This window comes from Oenanthe melanoleuca, chromosome 11, assembly GCF_029582105.1.
Source record: "Oenanthe melanoleuca isolate GR-GAL-2019-014 chromosome 11, OMel1.0, whole genome shotgun sequence".
In the NCBI taxonomy this organism is placed as follows: Eukaryota; Metazoa; Chordata; class Aves; order Passeriformes; family Muscicapidae; genus Oenanthe; species Oenanthe melanoleuca.
The window spans coordinates 14,938,653-14,957,500 of NC_079345.1; the positions used below are offsets into that span (position 1 = coordinate 14,938,653).

An 18,848-nucleotide genomic window follows, 5' to 3' on the forward strand; every position below is an offset into this window, starting at 1 on the left:
TTTTTTTTCTCTTTTCCTTGATAAAGTCCAGTTTTATGACCATTCCCTGTGTTTCAGCTCTGTGGAGCAGTGTGGGTAACAGACCACCAAGCAAAGCTCCAGCATATTCTTGTAACAAAAAGTTACCCAAACAAAGCAGGCAGCAGTGATCGTTATAATCTGATATTTTTCTAGGAAATATATAAGGCTCTCTGGAGGCGTACTTTAAAATACAAAATTTATTAATTAAATTTAGCTTTATTACCAGTTGTTTCTGTTCCACTTGCACCACTGTTCCTTTTTTTTTCTGTTGCAGCTGAAATAACTTGCAAAATTAAAAAAGGTTCTTCCGTTCAATACATGCCAGTATTTTTTTAAATCTCAAAGTATAGCCAGATTTTTTTTTGCTGTCATAACATGCAGAGTCATATCATGTTTAGCTTTATATAGCAAAGTACACAGCCATATTTAAATGCAACAGATAATTCCCATATTGATAACACTAATCTGCCTTGGTTTGGATAAAAAATTGCACATAGTGATTACCACAAAAACACACGCATAATTAAAATAATATATTTTCAGTTTTAATACAAAAATAAAATATAATGAAGATTCTAGAAAGATTTTGGTTTCAGAAAAAGTTCCTTACTCTAGCCTAAAAGTCATATTTCAGTTAATTTTAGATTTCCGACTCACTAAAACTTAAAGATACATTCCCTGAATTTAATTTTTTTTTTTGCTAAATGTTGACTCCAGTGAACAGCTCTCTAAGATCTGGCATATTGATTTCTTGTTGTGAAGTGAGCTGTTCAAGCTCCATTTAAGATTTTCATCTTGCATGTAGCCCTGAGCACATCATAGCACCATAAATTAGTTAAATTGCACATTTATCACAAATGTTATTTTAAGATACTGCGTAAATGTGATGGCTGGAAGATATACAGTATGCTGCAACAAGCCACTACTTGGGTGGGGTTAGACCAGGGTCACCTTTATACACCTGTGATTTAAAGCTCTTCTCACCCATCACAATTTCATTTTTAACCTCTTTCTTGAGGCATTTTGTTTTCTCTTGCACTTGATCTGCATATTTCTAAATAAAATATCAAATGCAAAGCAAAAGTCGGAAGTCAGATGCTTATTTTAAATTCCTGCATTTATACTTTCGTGTTTGTCTAATAGGAAAAAAATTATCTCGACACAGCTAGGTTGGTGATTTGGTTAGCACTAATAGTTACCATGCCAATATACATACCAGTGTATGGATGAAAAGAACATTATTCTAGTTCATTGATTCTCTAAATTCTTTATAATGTGAAATCACATTGGTATGCCAGTCCTGGAGGTTCTGAAATGCAAGCTGAACTTTATTTTAATAAATTTGGGATATTCAGATACTAACCATTCATTTGCAAAGTTTCAAGCACATTATGAGAAGCACATTTAAAAAGTCCTTTCTGGTGCACAGTGGCAGATCTGGACACTCCCTGAATTTGTACCTGGTGCATCTCACTGCACTTTCAGACCCAGGTAAGTCAGGCCCAGGAACTGATTTTTACCAGATCAGGGAGGTTTCATCAGATCATCAGATCCCCTGCCTGTATTTTAAGAGTAAGTGGAAAGAACCCTGCAGAGTCTGCAGTCTCTTGCTTTTACTCCCTCCCGTGTCCCAGATAACAGTATTGCATACAGAGCTCTGAGCATTACTATTATAAGTCAATGGTGCATCTTAAAAATACATTGATTGACAATATATGCAATAATCTGCCAGTCTCCTTATGGGTGAATTTCTGGTTTGCAACCAAATACTATATTTAAGCTGTTATAATTTTCAAAAGAGGAATTCTCTGCTGTAGAGGTAAAAAGTTTGGCTGGGTTCAGACTGAGATCATGTATTTGTAAAAATGTGGACAGGCACCTGGGAGGCTCCAGGGAAGACTTCAGCCAGCCAGGTTCCCTTTCCTCACTAAGTGAGGGACTCCTGGGATGGTACAGTAAAACTGCTGTGATTTTATTGCTGGAATTTGAGCTGAGGCCATAAACATTGACACACAGATGACCTTATGATCAGACTCAAGTGTGAGCCAAAAGAGGAGGAAAAAACCCAAAGCCCTGATCCCATTCACTTGGTCCACCTAGCAGCATTTGCCATAGAGTGAACAGAACACTCCAACACGTTTTTGAGACATAGTACTGACCTTTAACGTTACAGAGAAAGATGGAAGAATGGAAAGAAGGACAGAAAGGCAAAGAGAACCAAAGATCCAATGACTTGTTACTGGAAGATGGTGGATTTTTTTAAAACAGGAAGGAAACTGCACATTTGACATTGGGATGGTAGCTCTCACTCAGGATGCTGAAGCTCTGTAATGTGGGTTTGGTTCCTGTGCAACCACCTCTGGACCCAGAATTCACCTGACTGGCAAAAGACATCACTGCCATGCACAGTAGTGTGGGTGTTTGGAGATGCAAAGGCTTTGATGGGATGACCTGTCAGCACCAGTAAAAGTCTGCCATCATTATATAAGTGCTCCAGATTGTTTGCTTTTCTTTGGTGCTCATTCACCTCCTCTCCCCCTCTCTACCTGCCGGGAATGCTGCCTGGCAGCAGGTAGGGCCAGGAGAGGACTCACTTCAAACCACAGAGTTGAAGTCAGCGGTCTCAGGTTCCTTCTCCTGTCATCTGGGAATGCTGGGTAGGTGGAAAGGGATTCTCTGAGCTGTGGAACACCCTCGGGTGCAGACTCTGCCCAATGCATTCAGGAGGAAGGCGTGTGAGCAGTGCTGCCTGCCTGGGTCTGAACTCACAGCAAAACACCTATTTGCTTTGCCATGCACTGCTGCTAACCCCCCTCTCCACAGCCAGCCTTACCTGACGCTTAGAAGGGAGTTATAACGCTCATTTATCTCTTCTGGGGGGAAAAAACTCTGTTAATGCAGCCTTTGAATAAGTGCTACCCTGCTCTTTAAATGCTAAAGTTCACTAAAACTCCAGTGATTTATGTGCAGCTTTTGACTGCCAGCACCTGGCAGATGAAGAAACCTACTCAAGCTTCAGTCATAAACAGATAGCATACAATTTAATTTTAATGTGCTCGTTAGTCGTAGCACATTTCAGACATAATTGTGAACGCAACACAAAATTATAGCAAAAAGACAATTTTAATGCTGCTGTAGAAAAAAAGGTTATATGAAGAGTCATATAATGGTGCTTCATTGTCAACAACAAAACAGGGCACAGAGTGCATTACAGTGTCTGTGCTGTTTACATGCCAATATTTTATACATAGATTCTCATATGGTGTCAGCTGTCAGTTACTTCTGCAAATTAACTGCCAAAAATGGAGACGAACAGAATCACTTAGTGTGCTGGTAACCACGGGTTACCTTTCATATGCCTAAAGATAAAGCTGCAGTATGGAATCTTGGGAGAATAATTAGGCAGAACAAAACAGAAAGTTACCAATTGAAATAAAAAGGCATTCTACAATAGGAAATAACAACCAAGAGCGCTTATAAATAAGTAAAAGAGGTTATATCACAGAATGCCTCATAACTTTTTAAGCAAAGTATTACAGTACAAACATTTTAAAGGCTTTATCAATGTTTAGGAAATACAGTACAAGTTTTTCAAATAGATTTAACCCTTTGAGCACTGAGTTTATTTTGAATTTTCTCTTTTTATTTTATTTTTTTCTTTTTTTTTACTAATAAATACCTTTAAAAGTCATGTTGTGCAAAACAGTTAGAATGCAGGCCAGGAATGCAGTCCGTGGCTTCTGTTTCTTCAGACAATTAAAAAAAAAAAAAAAGAAACAAAAAACGAAAAACCAAAAAAAAGACCAAACAAATGATAGCAACACTAATAAATATGTATAATTTAAACATGAACCTCTCTTAATATAGATGTACTGTATAGCAAAACAAAGCAAAACATACTTTGCTTTAAGAATAATGTTTCTGAATACTTTATAAATGCTATCTGTGGTATCTTTTATCACATAATTTACAATGTTTGATTGTTAAAGGAAAAACTGTTAGATCTAAAAAAAAATGAAATATACACTATATATAGGTACAGTTTATACCTGGTACTTATCAGGTACAAACCTCGCTGCTGCTAAAAATGCTGAAAAGAAAAAGAAAATGGCATTAACCACAATCACATTTTCCATAAGAGATTTTGAAATCTATACAATATATACATCTATGTTTCAATGTGAAAATTATATTTTTAAATTTCAAGGTGTGAGACACCTCTGCATAAATGGAGGTTCATATTAGTAATCAGAACTAAGCTAGTAAGGGTCTAAAAAAAAAAGCATATCCTTACATTTTTTACCAAATTAATGCAAAAGTGCTTCAAAGTACTCAGAGGGCTAAAGATTATAGGGTGAGAAATACCAGCACACTTAGGTCACATGAAAAAGTGCACCAGAATTAGTTATAAATGCTTAATTAAACTGTCTGTTAATGCATGCAGCTTGATGCATCAGAGGGATGCACAGCAACTAAATCCAATTTACACAAAGTTCCAAACACTTACCACTGCATTTTAACCTTCATATTTTACCAGTAACAACAGCTGATTATGCACCTCTATTTAAACACTGTACAGTTATACAAAACAGTTCAGCCCAGAGCGACTCTGGAGTTAAAATAAGAACATGTGCCAAGAACTAAACAGTAGCTTTAAGGCGTCTTTGACAGTTTTCCTCAAAGCAAATTACAGTTATTTTAATCAAAAGCAAATGCTACTGCTTCTCTAACTCTGAAACGTACAGAAGATGATCCTCTGGTGACTTCCCATGTGTTTTACTAAGATGAAGTTTAACAGCATGCTTGCTTGCAAAAGTCCTGTTGCAAAGTTTGCACTGATAAGAAGTTCCGATATCTTCCTCTGGAGAGGACGTCACCAGTTTTTCAGACGGTGACTTTGCTTGTGCTATCTGATTGTTAATCTGTTCACTGGACAGTTTGGACAAGTCTCTTAACCTGAAACCCAGATGCGATTCAAGATGACTGATATAAGTAGAAGGAGTTCTGATCTGTGAAGCACAGTCATTACAAAAGAACACTGGGTGCCCAGTGTCCAAATTTTTAAGGAACTTAGTTCCCCCCGTCCTTCGGAGCTGGTATTTCACATTGGCCAGCCAGTGGCTAATTGTGGTCATTGAGAGTCCCGTAAACCTGGAAATGTGCATTCTTTCTTGAGGGCTCAAGTCTGACATGATGTATTTCCCCTCTGAAGTCTGCCGTAAGCTGGCTGCAAACTGGGCCTGCAATATGAGCAAGTGCTGAGGGTTCCAGTTAGACTGACGTCCCTTCCTTTTCTGAGCTGGTGTACTCTCTTCTGGTTCCTCTATTGTGGTACCATCAATGTCAGATTTCTCAGATATGCTGGAAGGTGTGGAAGATTTTGATGTGTGACTTTCTGTCAGGTTCTTCAGCATATCAGATATATCTGACAAGGCATTCTCGCGTAGCGGCGAGTTTGACATGAATGACACGACTGCAGATGTCTTTGCTGTTGTCACTGTAGATGAAGAAGATGCAGAAGATGTCGATGTGGATGACAAAAGCGCTGAACCCAAAGAGCAGCTTTTGTCACTCTTGCCTTTCGTCAAATCTATGGGTTGGTCATTGTTGACATGATAAAAATAACGGTCTAAGTGGTCTGATTTTTTGGACTGTAGAGGTGGGGTGGCCACTGCAGCCTTTTCTGCCAAGCTGTTGCTCATTTTAAAAAGCATGCTCATTGGATCCAGAGCGGGCAAGGATGGCTTTGCTGCCTTGCCAAGGTGAATGTTCATGACGGATTGCAGTGCACTTAATGGATTTACAAATGGCTGTTCGGGAGGGTGGTCAGTGATGATGGCTGTGCTGCTACTTAAAGAACCTACAATGGATTTCACAGGCTCTTTCCCATTTTCCACAGGTTCTACGGTTGGGCTATCTTTGCAACCATCTCTCTGAGGAACTGGGCTGTTCTGCTGGCTTTTAAAGCCACCATCACTGGGGGGCTCCATCTTCAGGGGTTCACTGACTTCACTGCTGCACGGCGAAGGCGTCGCACGCTTCAGCGGGGAGAGCTTTCCTTCAGGCTCTTTCATCTTCTCCTCCACTTTAGCCACCTTCTCAGTGACCTTCTTCACCAACTCTTCCATGGCGTGAAAGTTTGTTTTTGGCACGGGTGAGGTCTGACTGCTGGGTGGAGACACTAGGGGCTGGTTCTTAGTTGGTGATACTAGCTCGTTGTTTCCAAACATAGGTTTCAAGGGTGTACTCTTCCCAGATGAGCCCAAGGACAGCTTCATCATATTAGGCAGCTGGTAGGCAGCATGAATGCTGGGGTAGCCACCCCAGCTCGGTGTGCCATTCTGGGCTTTGTTTATAGCTGATGTAACCGTGTTTTCTAAAGACTTCAATATATCTAATCCCCCCTTAGGGCTTTCTTCTAGGTCATTTTCAGTCAAGTAATGGTATTTTGAGGAAATATCATACTTCTCCTCATCTTCACTTGACTTCTCTTTATCTTTCATTTTGTCATCAGCAATGACTCTTTCCTTATCTACTTCTTTTTTAATCTCAACATTTAATTTAGGGGAAACACTAGAAGGTGTGTTGGAAGGAGATGTAAAGGTGGTGGCAGCTAGTGGCACAGACTGGACCTTCTCATCTACTAAGGACGTTATGGTCGGTGTGGCTGGGGCTTCTATAATTGGTTTCCCTTTTTTCATGGCAGAGTTAGTGACTTTGATAAAATGTCCCGTCACCATCATGTGAGCCGTGAGCTCCTGCAGGGTGTCATGAGAACTTCCACACTCCATGCACTTCAGAATCTGAGATTTCCTGGCCTCAAAGTGCCAGGCGTAGCTGGCACCGTTCTGGTGGCCGTAGCGGTTATTTGGCGTGATGTAGGGGTTGGAATTCTTTTGAAGTGCATCGTTGCTATCTGAGATTGTGGCTTTTGGTGTCCCAGCCGTGGAGTCTGGAGAGCTTGGAAGTTCAAGCTCCAGTGATGCTTTCTTTCTAGTAGCTGGGATAATTTTTGCTGCTACAGGGGTAACAGGTTCCTTCAGAGGCACTTTTTGGTAGTGTTTTGTTTTGATCATATGAACACTCAAATCCTGAAGAGATTCAAATGAATGACCACAGTACATACACTTTAGCACTTTCTGGGCATCTTCTTTCCCCTCCATTTCAAGCAAAGAACGTTTGCGAGGTTTGGACCATCTTTTGGGGTTATTGTTATCTGTTTCATGGTTGTCATCTCGATAATGTCCTGTTTCATTCATGTGCACTGTTAATTCTACCAAAGTATCGTAGGCAGCACTGCAGTCTTTACAGCGGAATTTACTGGCTCCAGTGAATATAGAGCCATAGAGCTTGCTGCTCTGTCTGTACAGCTGCACTGTGCTGAAAAGGCTCGGTTCAGGCAGAATTCTGCTCTGAGAAACCTGCTGCAGTGTTTTGGCCATCGCAGTCTGGTGCCAGTCAAAGCTGCCACTTCCACAACTGCTGCTGCTGCTGCTGCTACTGCTGCTGCTACCGTTGTTTTTTTCCGAAATTGGCTGGTGAAGGTTCAAATTGAGATTGGACCAGTAGGAATTGGAGAGGAAGTTGTTATACACGGCCTTCATTTGTTCTAAACTGTCAGACACCGTAGAGTCTTCCAGTGGTATGGAAACCTCCTTGCTCTCCTCCTCATTTTTAATGGAGCTGCTCTCAAAGTCTGCCATGCGGTCACTTGTCTCACTGATGTGGGACTCACTGTCCATTTCATGGCTAGAGAACTCGGCTGCTGGAGAGTTTTGGTAGCTTTGGCAGTTCTTACTGAAGTCTTTTTCTGGACATGCATACTTTGCTGAAGGCTCCCCATCAACTGCATTTTCATCAGGTTCCACATCTTCTTCCACCAGCGCTGCTGCTTTTAGTTCGTCTGAAACATAGGCTATTATGAACAGAAGAAAACACAAGTTAGTTTCTGCTCATCCTACTTTTGCTTTAGCCAAAGAAGTGTACTTATTTGTAAAATTAAACAGTTAAAATTTAGTGTTTCTTCAGAGCAAGAAAAAAAAATCTGCTCTTCAAACATAATTTGCCACCTTATTCTTCTCAAGGGGCAACAGCTTGAAATTAAAACTAAATTTGAAATTAATGAAGCACATTCTGGAGGTGGCATTCATTTCTAAAGTAATAAATTACTTGTATCAACCTCAGAGACAGCAGTTCCTGTCTGTCAATTAATATGTCTTATGCTTCTCCTACCCCTAATGCATTTCTTAACAGACAGATTCACAATTTAAATTAAGCAAGCATTTTTTGCTCATTACAGTTTTGAGACTCAATCTTTAATAAATATAATGCACAACAAACATCAAGAATTTCTACAAAGTAAAAAAATTGCCAGTTAAAATATATTTTAAAAATAGATTTTTTAAACTTATCATCATTAACCATGTCACATTTTAAAAGAGATGGTTAAATGCAAGTGATGTAACCTTTGGAAACAACTCATTCAAAGCAATTTGAGAATATTCTTTATGGGTGCAACAGATATCCCATTCCCATTTATACTCAACTTCCTCCACAAGAACGCCCATGCAGAATTATGTCAGGAGCTTGTTCAATGAAATTGGTATGCTGCACTCATTCTTGCTGTATAAATATATACAAGACCTTCCAGTGGACCTTACAAATGTCAAAGTGTTTGCACTTTAGACTACTTTGTCAATATTTACTCAGCATAAGCTACACGGACACCCAACAGGGATCCTGTCTTTTTTTCCCCTCAAGTAATGCAACTGGTGATGTAAATCTAAGATACTCTTCTTGAATAGGACAGTTGGCAACTGACAGTAAACCTTTTTTTTTCCATGGTGCTTCTGTTTTACATATACTAGGTCTACCTAAGTTTTTCCTTTAGGCAAAAAAATTTTGGGAACATGAAAAAAAAGAATCATTAACTAATCAAAATTATCTATTTCTATATAATGCATTAATTTGCAGGAAAGCAAAAATAGAATATGAGTCTTTTCAGTGGAATTTAAAATCTCTCACCAAGATATTTATAAACTAAAAAAACTCACATTTTCAATGTACTCTGTGGTTAAAGACACCTGACATTTGACCTTTTCTGCAACACATCTGGAATATGTAGGGTACTTGTATCTTGAACAACCTATAGCTTATTTCTTCAGGCAATAGTGCAGAGAAGATAGCAGTTTACACCCCAAAAAGCTCTACTTTAACCAACAGACTGAAAAATGTAGAACACTGCAGTAGGTATCACACACATGGTATTAAACCTTGCAAACTTCTTTCAGGGAAAATATGTTTAAATGTTATCAGAAAACCACAAGAGACAAAACAACTGTTAAAGTGACAATGAAATCAGGCTTTTAGTTTCACATGGAGAATTTCTTCGTTCAGTTAGGTAATACAAAATATTCACTACTGTTCTTTCACATGGATGAATGGTAGTAAATCTTCCTCCAAGCATGTAAAGTTATAATCTGATCCTCAGAACACAAGTTAAACCTTTGAAAGCACAAACATACCATGTAACAGCAACACATAATAATGATTAAATATTTCAGTTCAAATAATTTCAATGCAGAAAATTCAAGCAGCAAGGATCCTGTTTTTAAAATTTGGGAACATAGAGTTTGAAAGAATTGTGTTAAATATCATATATTGATCATATATTATATGATATATAAATATCATATAATGCTTCAAAGGTGCTGGCACAAAGATCAGACTTTGGAAACAAGTATACCATTCTAATGAAATAGAGCTGTGCTGTTTTGGTCTATTTTATGCTTTTTCAAAATATTTTGAGAAAAAGTATTTTTTTATGTACATCAAAGACACAGCAGCAAGTTGAAGTAAGGTTCAGCATTTGTCTGCAAATGCTTGCGACAAAACCAATACATAATTTGAAAAAGTGGATTTTAAGAACTTTAGCAAAGGAGACAAAAGCAGTTCAAATTACTCTCTAAAGCTGAAACATTTTGGATAACTACTGATAATGTGCAGACAACTGACAGTTAACAGCCTCTCTCTTGAGCACACCAAATCCTACTGAATAAGGAAGGATGGAAGGAAGGAATCATGGCATGAAACCTCTGATTTGGAAGCAAATATACCCTTTTCCTATTCCACCTTGTGGAAGCAGATTTTCTTTTACAACTCCTGCTTCTTTGCCTCTGTTTTGAAACTGCACAATAATTTCCTTTCCACAAAGTAAAAAGCACCCAAAGTTATCAGCACACTACCTGCCTTGAAGAGACCTCATAGACACCTGCAGGCTGGGGTGCCACAGCAAGGCACTCTGAGTGTGCCCGGCTTCAGTTTTCCTCCTGCTGAGTGTGTGCCACCCCTTCCCACCACCACACCACATTCCAGACCCAAGGGCTCCATCCCTGCCCACCAACACAAACAGAGGGCACAGCACCAACTCCCTAATTAGTGTGTTATTCTTTCCTTTTTTATTTCTCTTACTGCTGAAGTCTTATGAATTTTGTTTGAACTGAAAGGCTTGTCACATTCACAGCTTTTTTAGAGAGTGACTTTTACATTAGGGAAAACCTCCAGCATGCGGCTCATTTAAATGTAAATCTATTTACCTTTCATGCTTTCTTTGCCCTTTTCACCAACTATCAAGCATATTTGCGTGTTAACCAGGAGCTGCCTCCTCTATAGCTGTTCCCCTTCCTAAGCTCAAGTTGTGAAGCCAACTTGTGACATCAGTCTTTGATCCAGAAATGCAGGAAATGAGGCACAAACGACAGTGTGGAATTTAACCCAGCAACCTGCAAATTTGAAAAAATGACAGTTCCAAGGGCTCCTTCCCCTGCACAGGAGAGAGGGGATGAAACCTGGTCTAGAGGAAGGTGTCCCTGCTCGCCACACCCTGCTCAGGGGCCAGAAATGGTCTGTGTGAGAACAGAGGAAGGTAACAGCCTCACTGCACCAGAAATATGGACAAGGAGGCCCATAGCAAAGAAATTTCTTGTTTGGTGAAGTACCTACAGGAAAAGCAAAGAGATTGTGAAAGGAGAGAATAAAATCAGGAGAGGATGGTAAAAAGGTTTTCCACTGTGATTCACTGCCTGGAGGACAGTCTGTTTATAAGAAGCACTGCCACCAGCTCATCCTTACTTAGCCATTACCCTATTATGTAAAAAAAGAAAGAAAAGGCCAAAAAAGACTCGCAGTTTGATATTTTTCAAGTGCAGAATAAATGTTCGAACAGCAGGGTATCTGTAAAACTCTTCTTCAACGCCTCAACACCAAAGTCTGAGGGGAACAGAAACAACTTTAAAGTCAATTCTAGTGGCAGAAGTTAATAAAAGTGGAAAGGGAAGAAATTAGGCAGTTCTGGGTTTTGTTTTTCTAGACCAAAAGGACAAAAAAAAAATCATAGTTCTCAAAAAAGTGTTTAGTTTACATCTCACAGGGCACCATAACCCACAGGAAATTGCCTGCAAATTGAGCAGAGGTGTCACTGTGACACAGAATTTGAATAAAATGTGGAAAGCTGTTGCCTGGCATGGCCTTCAAGTTTCTAGAGAAAAGGATAGCAAAGGGGTTCAGAAACAACTTGCAGGTACAGCCAGAGTGAAGTTGAGAAGAGACAGTTCCCTCATTAATATTTGTTCTAATTATTAACTAAAGTGCTAGGTAACAATGAAATTAACACATTTGATATCAATATATAACAGTAAGCTGTGGTATAATGCAATTCATTTCCACACAAGAGGGAATTACCTTCATAACTGAGCTATGGATCATTTCTTTGCCAGTGGAAATAAATTGTGATCCATCACTGTCCAAAATTATCTACATATTGCACAGACAGTAATAAACTCACATACCTGGGATCTGTTGCACGAGAGGGGCACAGCAGCCCACAGTGTCCCCAGGGGCAGAGCAGCCCTGTGGAGCCACAGCAGCTGTGCCTGCTGCTGTCCTGGGCTCACCTGCACCCCATGCCAGAGCTGCAGCAAACCCTGCATGGCTGTCACCCCTCCAAGGCAACACCCCCCCTGAATGGCTGGACACACACACCTCCTCAAGAATAGCAGCACTAAAGGTGCATTTTACTGTTCTCCAAAACCCAATATATGCTTTTTTGTTTTTTTTTTCTCATTTCCTGAAAAATGCAGCTGAGACCATATATTTTGGCTTGGATGTATCCAAATATTTAATTTCAATACTTTTGAAATTTCTTGTTTTAATTATGTTTTTTTCTTGCCAAATTTTTTTCTTTTGTTTTAATTAGCTCACTGGGGGTATATTTAAACTAGCATATATGCTGTTTGCTTGAAAAGGAACAAAACATTCCAATATTCTTCTCACATGAAAAATGCTCAGCTATGAAAGTCTATCAAAACCACTCAGTTCCTTGGAAACATTTTTGCTTTAAAATGGCTTTTTACTTAAAAAAATCATCTTTGTTATGAATAATTCAAAACCATCAAGTAATACTGAGGGTCTTCTTCCAAATCATTTAATTTTGAGTTCATTGGGAGAAGAAACTTCTCAGTCCTTAAGAACTTGAGCCCATCTATATTTCACACTTGAAAAAATGCAGACATGCTCCTAATGCTTACAGGATGAATATTATATTCCCAGTAAAAAAGAAAGAGGGGGAAAGGATCACATCAGGTCATAAAGGGGAGCAGTGAGTAGGTCTCTGCCAGACAGTGCCTCTGCAGCCTGACCCTCACTCCCCATTCCATGGCACTGCACAAGAGGTGCTCCTGTCACTGCCCTGCTGCTGGCAGTGCACAGCCTTGTCCTAAATACTTGTCCCATTCTGTTTTAAACCAGACACCAGCCACCTGAGAAATTAACAGAATATTTTTAAAATATGTAAGTAATCTTTGAAAAAACCTCAGAGTCCCCAGTTTTGTTGGGACCATTTGGGTTAAGGGGTGGCTCTGTCCCAACACTAGTGCAGAGAAAGCCAAGAGAGGAACAGCAGCATGGAGATGATCTGACAGTGCCAATGAACCTTATTCACAAAATTAATCAGCAGAGGCAAGAGCAAACCAGCTCGGTGGATGGAGTCAATCAAAGACCTAATGCAAATGAAGGCACAGAAAAGAGTTATATTAGTCTGTTAGAAAACTCCCACTCCACAGGCCTTCCACTCACAGCAGGAAAGGGAAACATTTCACCCACAACATGAGCTATTTCTACACTGAGACTAACTGATAATTCCCATGTAAGTGAAACTGTGTTTGAGACTTCAGTCCTTGGCAGAGATGCTGGCAGGCTCCTCATTAGGCAGTCAGGAGGGAGGCAGGAGCGACTGCCCTGCTTACGAGAGTGGCAAATGACAACGCTCTCTAAACGGGCATGGCAATACTGATTACCCAGCACCTTGACAGGGACATTATTCCTGTTAGAAAGGTCAAAGGTTCTGTTTCATGGAGGCAAGACTGTCTATTATGGGAGAGCAATGTTATTTCCAAGGGAAGGGGTCAGCACTTCTCTCTCACGCCGGCCCAAGTCGCCGGTACCTCGCACCGGAGCTGCAAGACGGATTGCTCTGCCCACTGGCAAGGTCAAGAATATTAATGTTGGACATGTTAATTTGATGTGATGTGCATGATTAATGCTTGTTTAGCTGGATTTTTTGCATGTTGATAAATCTGCAGCCTTTTCATGCCGTTGAGAGTGTAGGTTTAAGTCACCGGGAAGTGATGTGACACAGGATGCCAATATAATGGGTGGCTATCATTATGCACTAAAAACTTTGAAGTCTACTTTGTTTGCTCCTTCATGAAAACACTGCAGCTGTCCGCCACAGAGAGCTCAGAAACAGGCCAGAGGAAGCTAGCCAGCTGCTCTGATTCAGCATCCTGGACTGGTATTACATTTGGAGAGACTTCAGAGAGGCCAAATCAACTGTAAGTGGTAAGAGATGAGAATTACATGGACAAGGACACACAGTGAAGAGATGATAACAAGGAATTAGCTTATATGTCATTATAGTGTGGGCCACCTAAGCACAGAACAAAGCAATTTTACATCAGGCACCTTTTCCTCATGTCACTGCGTTCCAAACTCTGCTGGGTTTTGTGTAGTTTAAAGGAAGGTACAGGAGTCAGGTCTCCCATTCACTTCAGACTTTTCAGTGCCACAAGAAATGTGTCACACAGGCCACTCACAAATGAAGAGAGAAAACATGCAGAAACTGCTAATTCTGATAAGGGAGGCATTCCTTTTTCTGAAACACAACACTATTTAGATGTTTCTTAAATGAGCAAGTAAAAACCCCACATTTATGTATTATCTCCTTCACTAAATATACACCTGAAAAAACAGCATGCCCTAATATGAAATGATGGCTTAGAAACAACTTGGTACTGTTGGACAGAATCATTTAACCAAGGTCTTCAGGAGCTTCAATGAGTGCTTTATTTTTCACATCAGCCCTGTTGAAGAAACATCCTTATCCACAGTTTACAGCTGAAAACCTGAAAAGAAGTTAATTGTCTGGTGCTAGACAAAAATACAAGTGAAGGAGCCTGTCACTCCTGTAGGTTAATATATATAATTCTGCTATTTACACAAAACATGGGAAGATGACTTAAGTTTGTTCTGTTCCTATGTTTCCTCACAGTGAGTTTATGTGAATACAATATATGTGTATAATTGAAAATAACTGCCAGTTTTCAGCTGAATCAATTATTTCACCCAGTGGAATACCCACAGGTGCACGTGCTCAGCACAAGCCAGAGCCTGTGCTTACAGATCTCCTCTGAGCCAAGCTGCTGGGATCCAGTGAATGATGCTGAACCTGCAGACTGCCAGCAAACTTCTTTTCACAGTGAGGAAAATAGAGCAGGTTTCTGGAGTGTTGTCACAGCTCTGCCCCCAGCACACAGCAGGACTCAGGGGCACTGTGACACCCACTCTGCCAGACCTGGACAGGGAACATGATGGATTGTGCCTCCTCCTCCAAACCTGCACCCTGCCTTGATTCCTCCCTGGGGCCCAAACTCCCTGAATTCAACCTGCTGAGCAGGGTTTTTCTAAAACCTGCTCAAATGACCCACCCTTGAAACACACCACCACTTTAGGTTTGATCTGAATTTGCAGTCACACACACACAACACAACTGACTGCCTAAAGCACCACAGCTCATGTCCCAGTGTGTGTGCCCACAGCTGGTTACCATAAGCAAGGCAGGATTGACATCAATCCAGTGGAAAGGCTGAGAAAGGTTATGGACTGGTAGAATGAGAGAAGGACCTTCCTTGCTGTGGTATTTTGTGGAATCCATCTCCTTTCCCCTTTGCACTCTGAGGGAGTAGAGATTTGAACAGCTCCTATGGGAATGTGCCTGGAATTTCTGCCTGACCCTGCTGAAAAAGGAGAAAAAAAACCTTCTTGGCCTCCCTGTCACCACATAACCACCCTTTCACAGCACCACTAGGACCAGACCCAGTGGGCAAATGAGCAACAGAGACTGGGAGCACCCAGTGGGAATTCTCAACTGCTCCTTGGTTTGATTCAGTCCAGGGCCTTGTGATCCCATTTCATCAACATTCCTGTAGCACCCTCCTCTTCCTCCCCTCCACCTTCCCCAGGGAAGGCTGCTCTTTCTCCAAGTGCACCAAAGTTTCAAATGAACACCATTCCAAGGAGCAGGAAGCTCCTCACTGTCCATGGGGCAGTTAAAGGCCAGCTACCCAGCCAGGAAGGGGAAACACCACCAGGCACAGACTGCTGAAGTATCAGCTCACAAGCAGCCCTAGAGTTTCAAAAAATTCACAGAAACTCCACAAATTCAATGACCAAGCACATTACTAACAGGAAATACCCCCACCTACATCTGCTGTATGAATTACTCAACATGAATAAATGTGATCCACTCTTAAGTTAGACAAAAGTGGCTTTTCCTTGGTTTCCAAGGCAGTTGCTGTGTGTGGAGTACTACAGACTTGCTGGAGAGCCCCACTCCATGACAGTGGGAGTCACTGAAATAGGAGCTCAGCAGCAGAGAAAAAAGATTCATGTTACATTTGATCCTAATTGTTCTTTGGACTCTGTCGAATTTTTCTAAGCACAGAATCACTATTTCCTCAAATGGACAAAAATATTTACCAGAACATTCAAAGAAAAAAAAAAAAATTGTTTGTTTTGGGGGTTGCTTTCTTTTTTAGTTAAAAGTCACTGTCAACATCCTGGCAACAGAAAGCCAAATTCTCTGTATGAATTGGTACCAAAATACAGAATGACACAATCTCTGCTTGATAGCAGACATTTGGGTGGCATCTTTTAATCACTGAAAAGCACACAGGGCATTCCACAAACTAATACAAGATTCACAGCCAACTCTGGGATAAGCAGCCATGAGCATAGAAGTTCTCAATATGGCTCTAATAGCTCGTAATTATTATAATCCTTCACTGAGCAAACAGATGTTGTAAGGGAACTTCAGTTTCTTCAAATGCAGTAATCAAACCATTCTGCTTCTGCCCTGCCTCTTCTCAGTAAATGCTTTGTATAGTGGAGTGGAAATAGCAAATGTAGAGACAAAATGACCATTTAATTGTTCCAGAAATCTGTTTCTGAACAAAACTGATGTTGTCATTTCTCTTTATGCACATTTCTCAGTCTTGTGATTATGGTTCAGCCTCTTTTTTACACCGAGAAAAAATCTTGCACCCTACTGTCTGTAATCTTCCCACATATTTGGTTGCTCCTAATTTGTCCACATCTTACAAGTTTTACAGTAACTAGAATTTGGTGCTGCATTTGTGTTTAGCTGTACTAATATTAACACAAACATGTCTGGAGCTTCCACCTTCACTGCAGAATTTGTAAAAATCAAGTTTTCACCTAAAACACTTCAGTGCATTACAGTGAGCCATTCTACTTGGTGATTTATTTGTAAATAATCATGATTACTTAAGACATTCAAAATGTACCAAAGACCTTCAGCCTGATCCTTCATTTTGCTGCATTGAAGCCTTTTCTACAGTAGTTTCAATAGCTATTTTGGCTGCAGTGCCTCCTTACAATAAACTCTATACATCTGTATGAATGGTATAGTAGAAATCCAAATGATTTCAATCACAATTTCAGCTATTGTGAACTTGTGCTTATAATGAAGTTCCTCTGTTAAGAAAGGAGCTCAGTGTGGGCCAACAAAGCTTTGTGTCCTTTCACAGTTGCTATTCAGCCCTCATTTAAGAAAAACAACTATTGACTGCAATATGAATCTCAGGACTTGAAACAAGCAGAGATTCTCAGGATTACCTCTACAAGATGGCCCCAGCTTGTTTTGTATGTGGAGCAAAAGGAAGCACTGAATATTCATTTCACTCATTTGCCAGCTATACTGATATACAATCTGTAAATGAGTCTCTATCTACCAGTACCTATTGAACAGAGGAGTATTTGAATAGGTGGGGTTTGCTATAATGCCACGCTAAGATAATGTGCTAGAAACAAATGGTTCACTGATTCCTGAATAGAAAATTTGCTGGAAAACCCTGAGAACTAGGAGATGAGGGGGAGGGGATTAAAATGTCGCTTCTGAGCCACCAACCAAACTCCTGTCATTTTTAAAAGATGTTCCTGTGGCACAGTATGAATAGTTTATAGCCATGATTGTGAACATTCAATGTCATATAAGAAAAGACACTTGTCAAGAGCCTTTCCCTTACCAGCACCCTCATCATGACCTGTGTTAATGAAGTTAATTGAATTTAAGATCAATAATGGTTAATTATTGCAATTTGACATTCTGAGATAAATGGCTTTAAGACAGAGAAATGTGTGTGTATGTGAATTCTCTCCAAAGAAGGTGAACACATTACAGCCTAAGAGGGATCACACAGTCCTTCCATTGATCCTGGTACAATCTGATCGACCTAATCCTCTGATGAATGTGGGCTTTTCACAGCTACAAGTAAATGTTCTACAAGACTACTCTAACCCTTGTCACTGACCAAATCTATATGAGCTGTACACTAGAAATCTATTGAGATAGATTAAAGAACTGCTGTAGAAACAAGAGATGCTTCAATAAAGATGAAGGTTTATTATATTGACTATTAATGTTACATGCAGTATGTAATTATGAATGCTTATGGATCATAAGAGTTTAATTTTGGTCAGTCAGATGTAAATTATCATAACTGAACAATAGTATTAAAATAAAAAAGCAACAGATTTAAAAAATCCAACAAGCATGTTGAATTTGATGACTTAAGAGTGAATGCTCAATAAGAGGGAGATTTTAAAATCATCCTTGAAATGTGCATGAAAATGCTCACAGACAGGTATTTATTTCACTCATCAACCTACTTCTTTTAGGGTTTTTTAAGTTTACTTTCACAATAGTTCCTCAACAGGAAGACGTTTCTCAAACGTGTTAGTAATGATATTCTTACATGCATACTGAACAAGTTAAATGACCACTTACAAGATTTATAATGACAAAGTAAATGTCAAGGAAAAAGTATTACTGATTGCAGAGCACTGACAATAAAAAGCAGCTGAAGAGTTCTGTCAAAATGTAAGATTATGCAAAAACACTATTGAGAACACTGCTAATCATCTGCTCTTGTCAATTACTTGAAGGGTATCTGACAGCATATTTACATTAAACACATTTCAGTAGTGAAATCCTTAATGCTGTATCAGAATATTTTCATTATCATTAGAAATCCTTTAAAAGTCCTTTTGCAGCAGAGCATTGTTACAGCAATGATGTAATATCTCTCTCTGTATCAGGTAGAGGTTTCTATTTCATGCTATTAAAGCTACATAACATTTGAAATAATATAACCAAAGACTAAATGTACGTGTAAGATGGCAATCTCCATATT

General features: G+C 39.8%; 1 protein-coding gene across 4 annotated transcripts in view; it reads right to left on the bottom strand.

The window, feature by feature from the left end:
• Positions 1–200: 200 nt before the first annotated feature.
• The window catches only part of TSHZ3 (teashirt zinc finger homeobox 3), a 67,676-nt gene continuing 49,028 nt past the window's right edge, over positions 201–18,848 (bottom strand). For all 4 annotated transcript variants that reach the window (XM_056500870.1, XM_056500869.1, XM_056500867.1 and 1 more), the window contains one exon: positions 201–7,936. In XM_056500870.1, the coding sequence (XP_056356845.1) occupies positions 4,737–7,936 (3,200 nt within the window). In that variant the 3' untranslated portion in view covers positions 201–4,736. The remainder of the gene's footprint in view (positions 7,937–18,848) is intronic.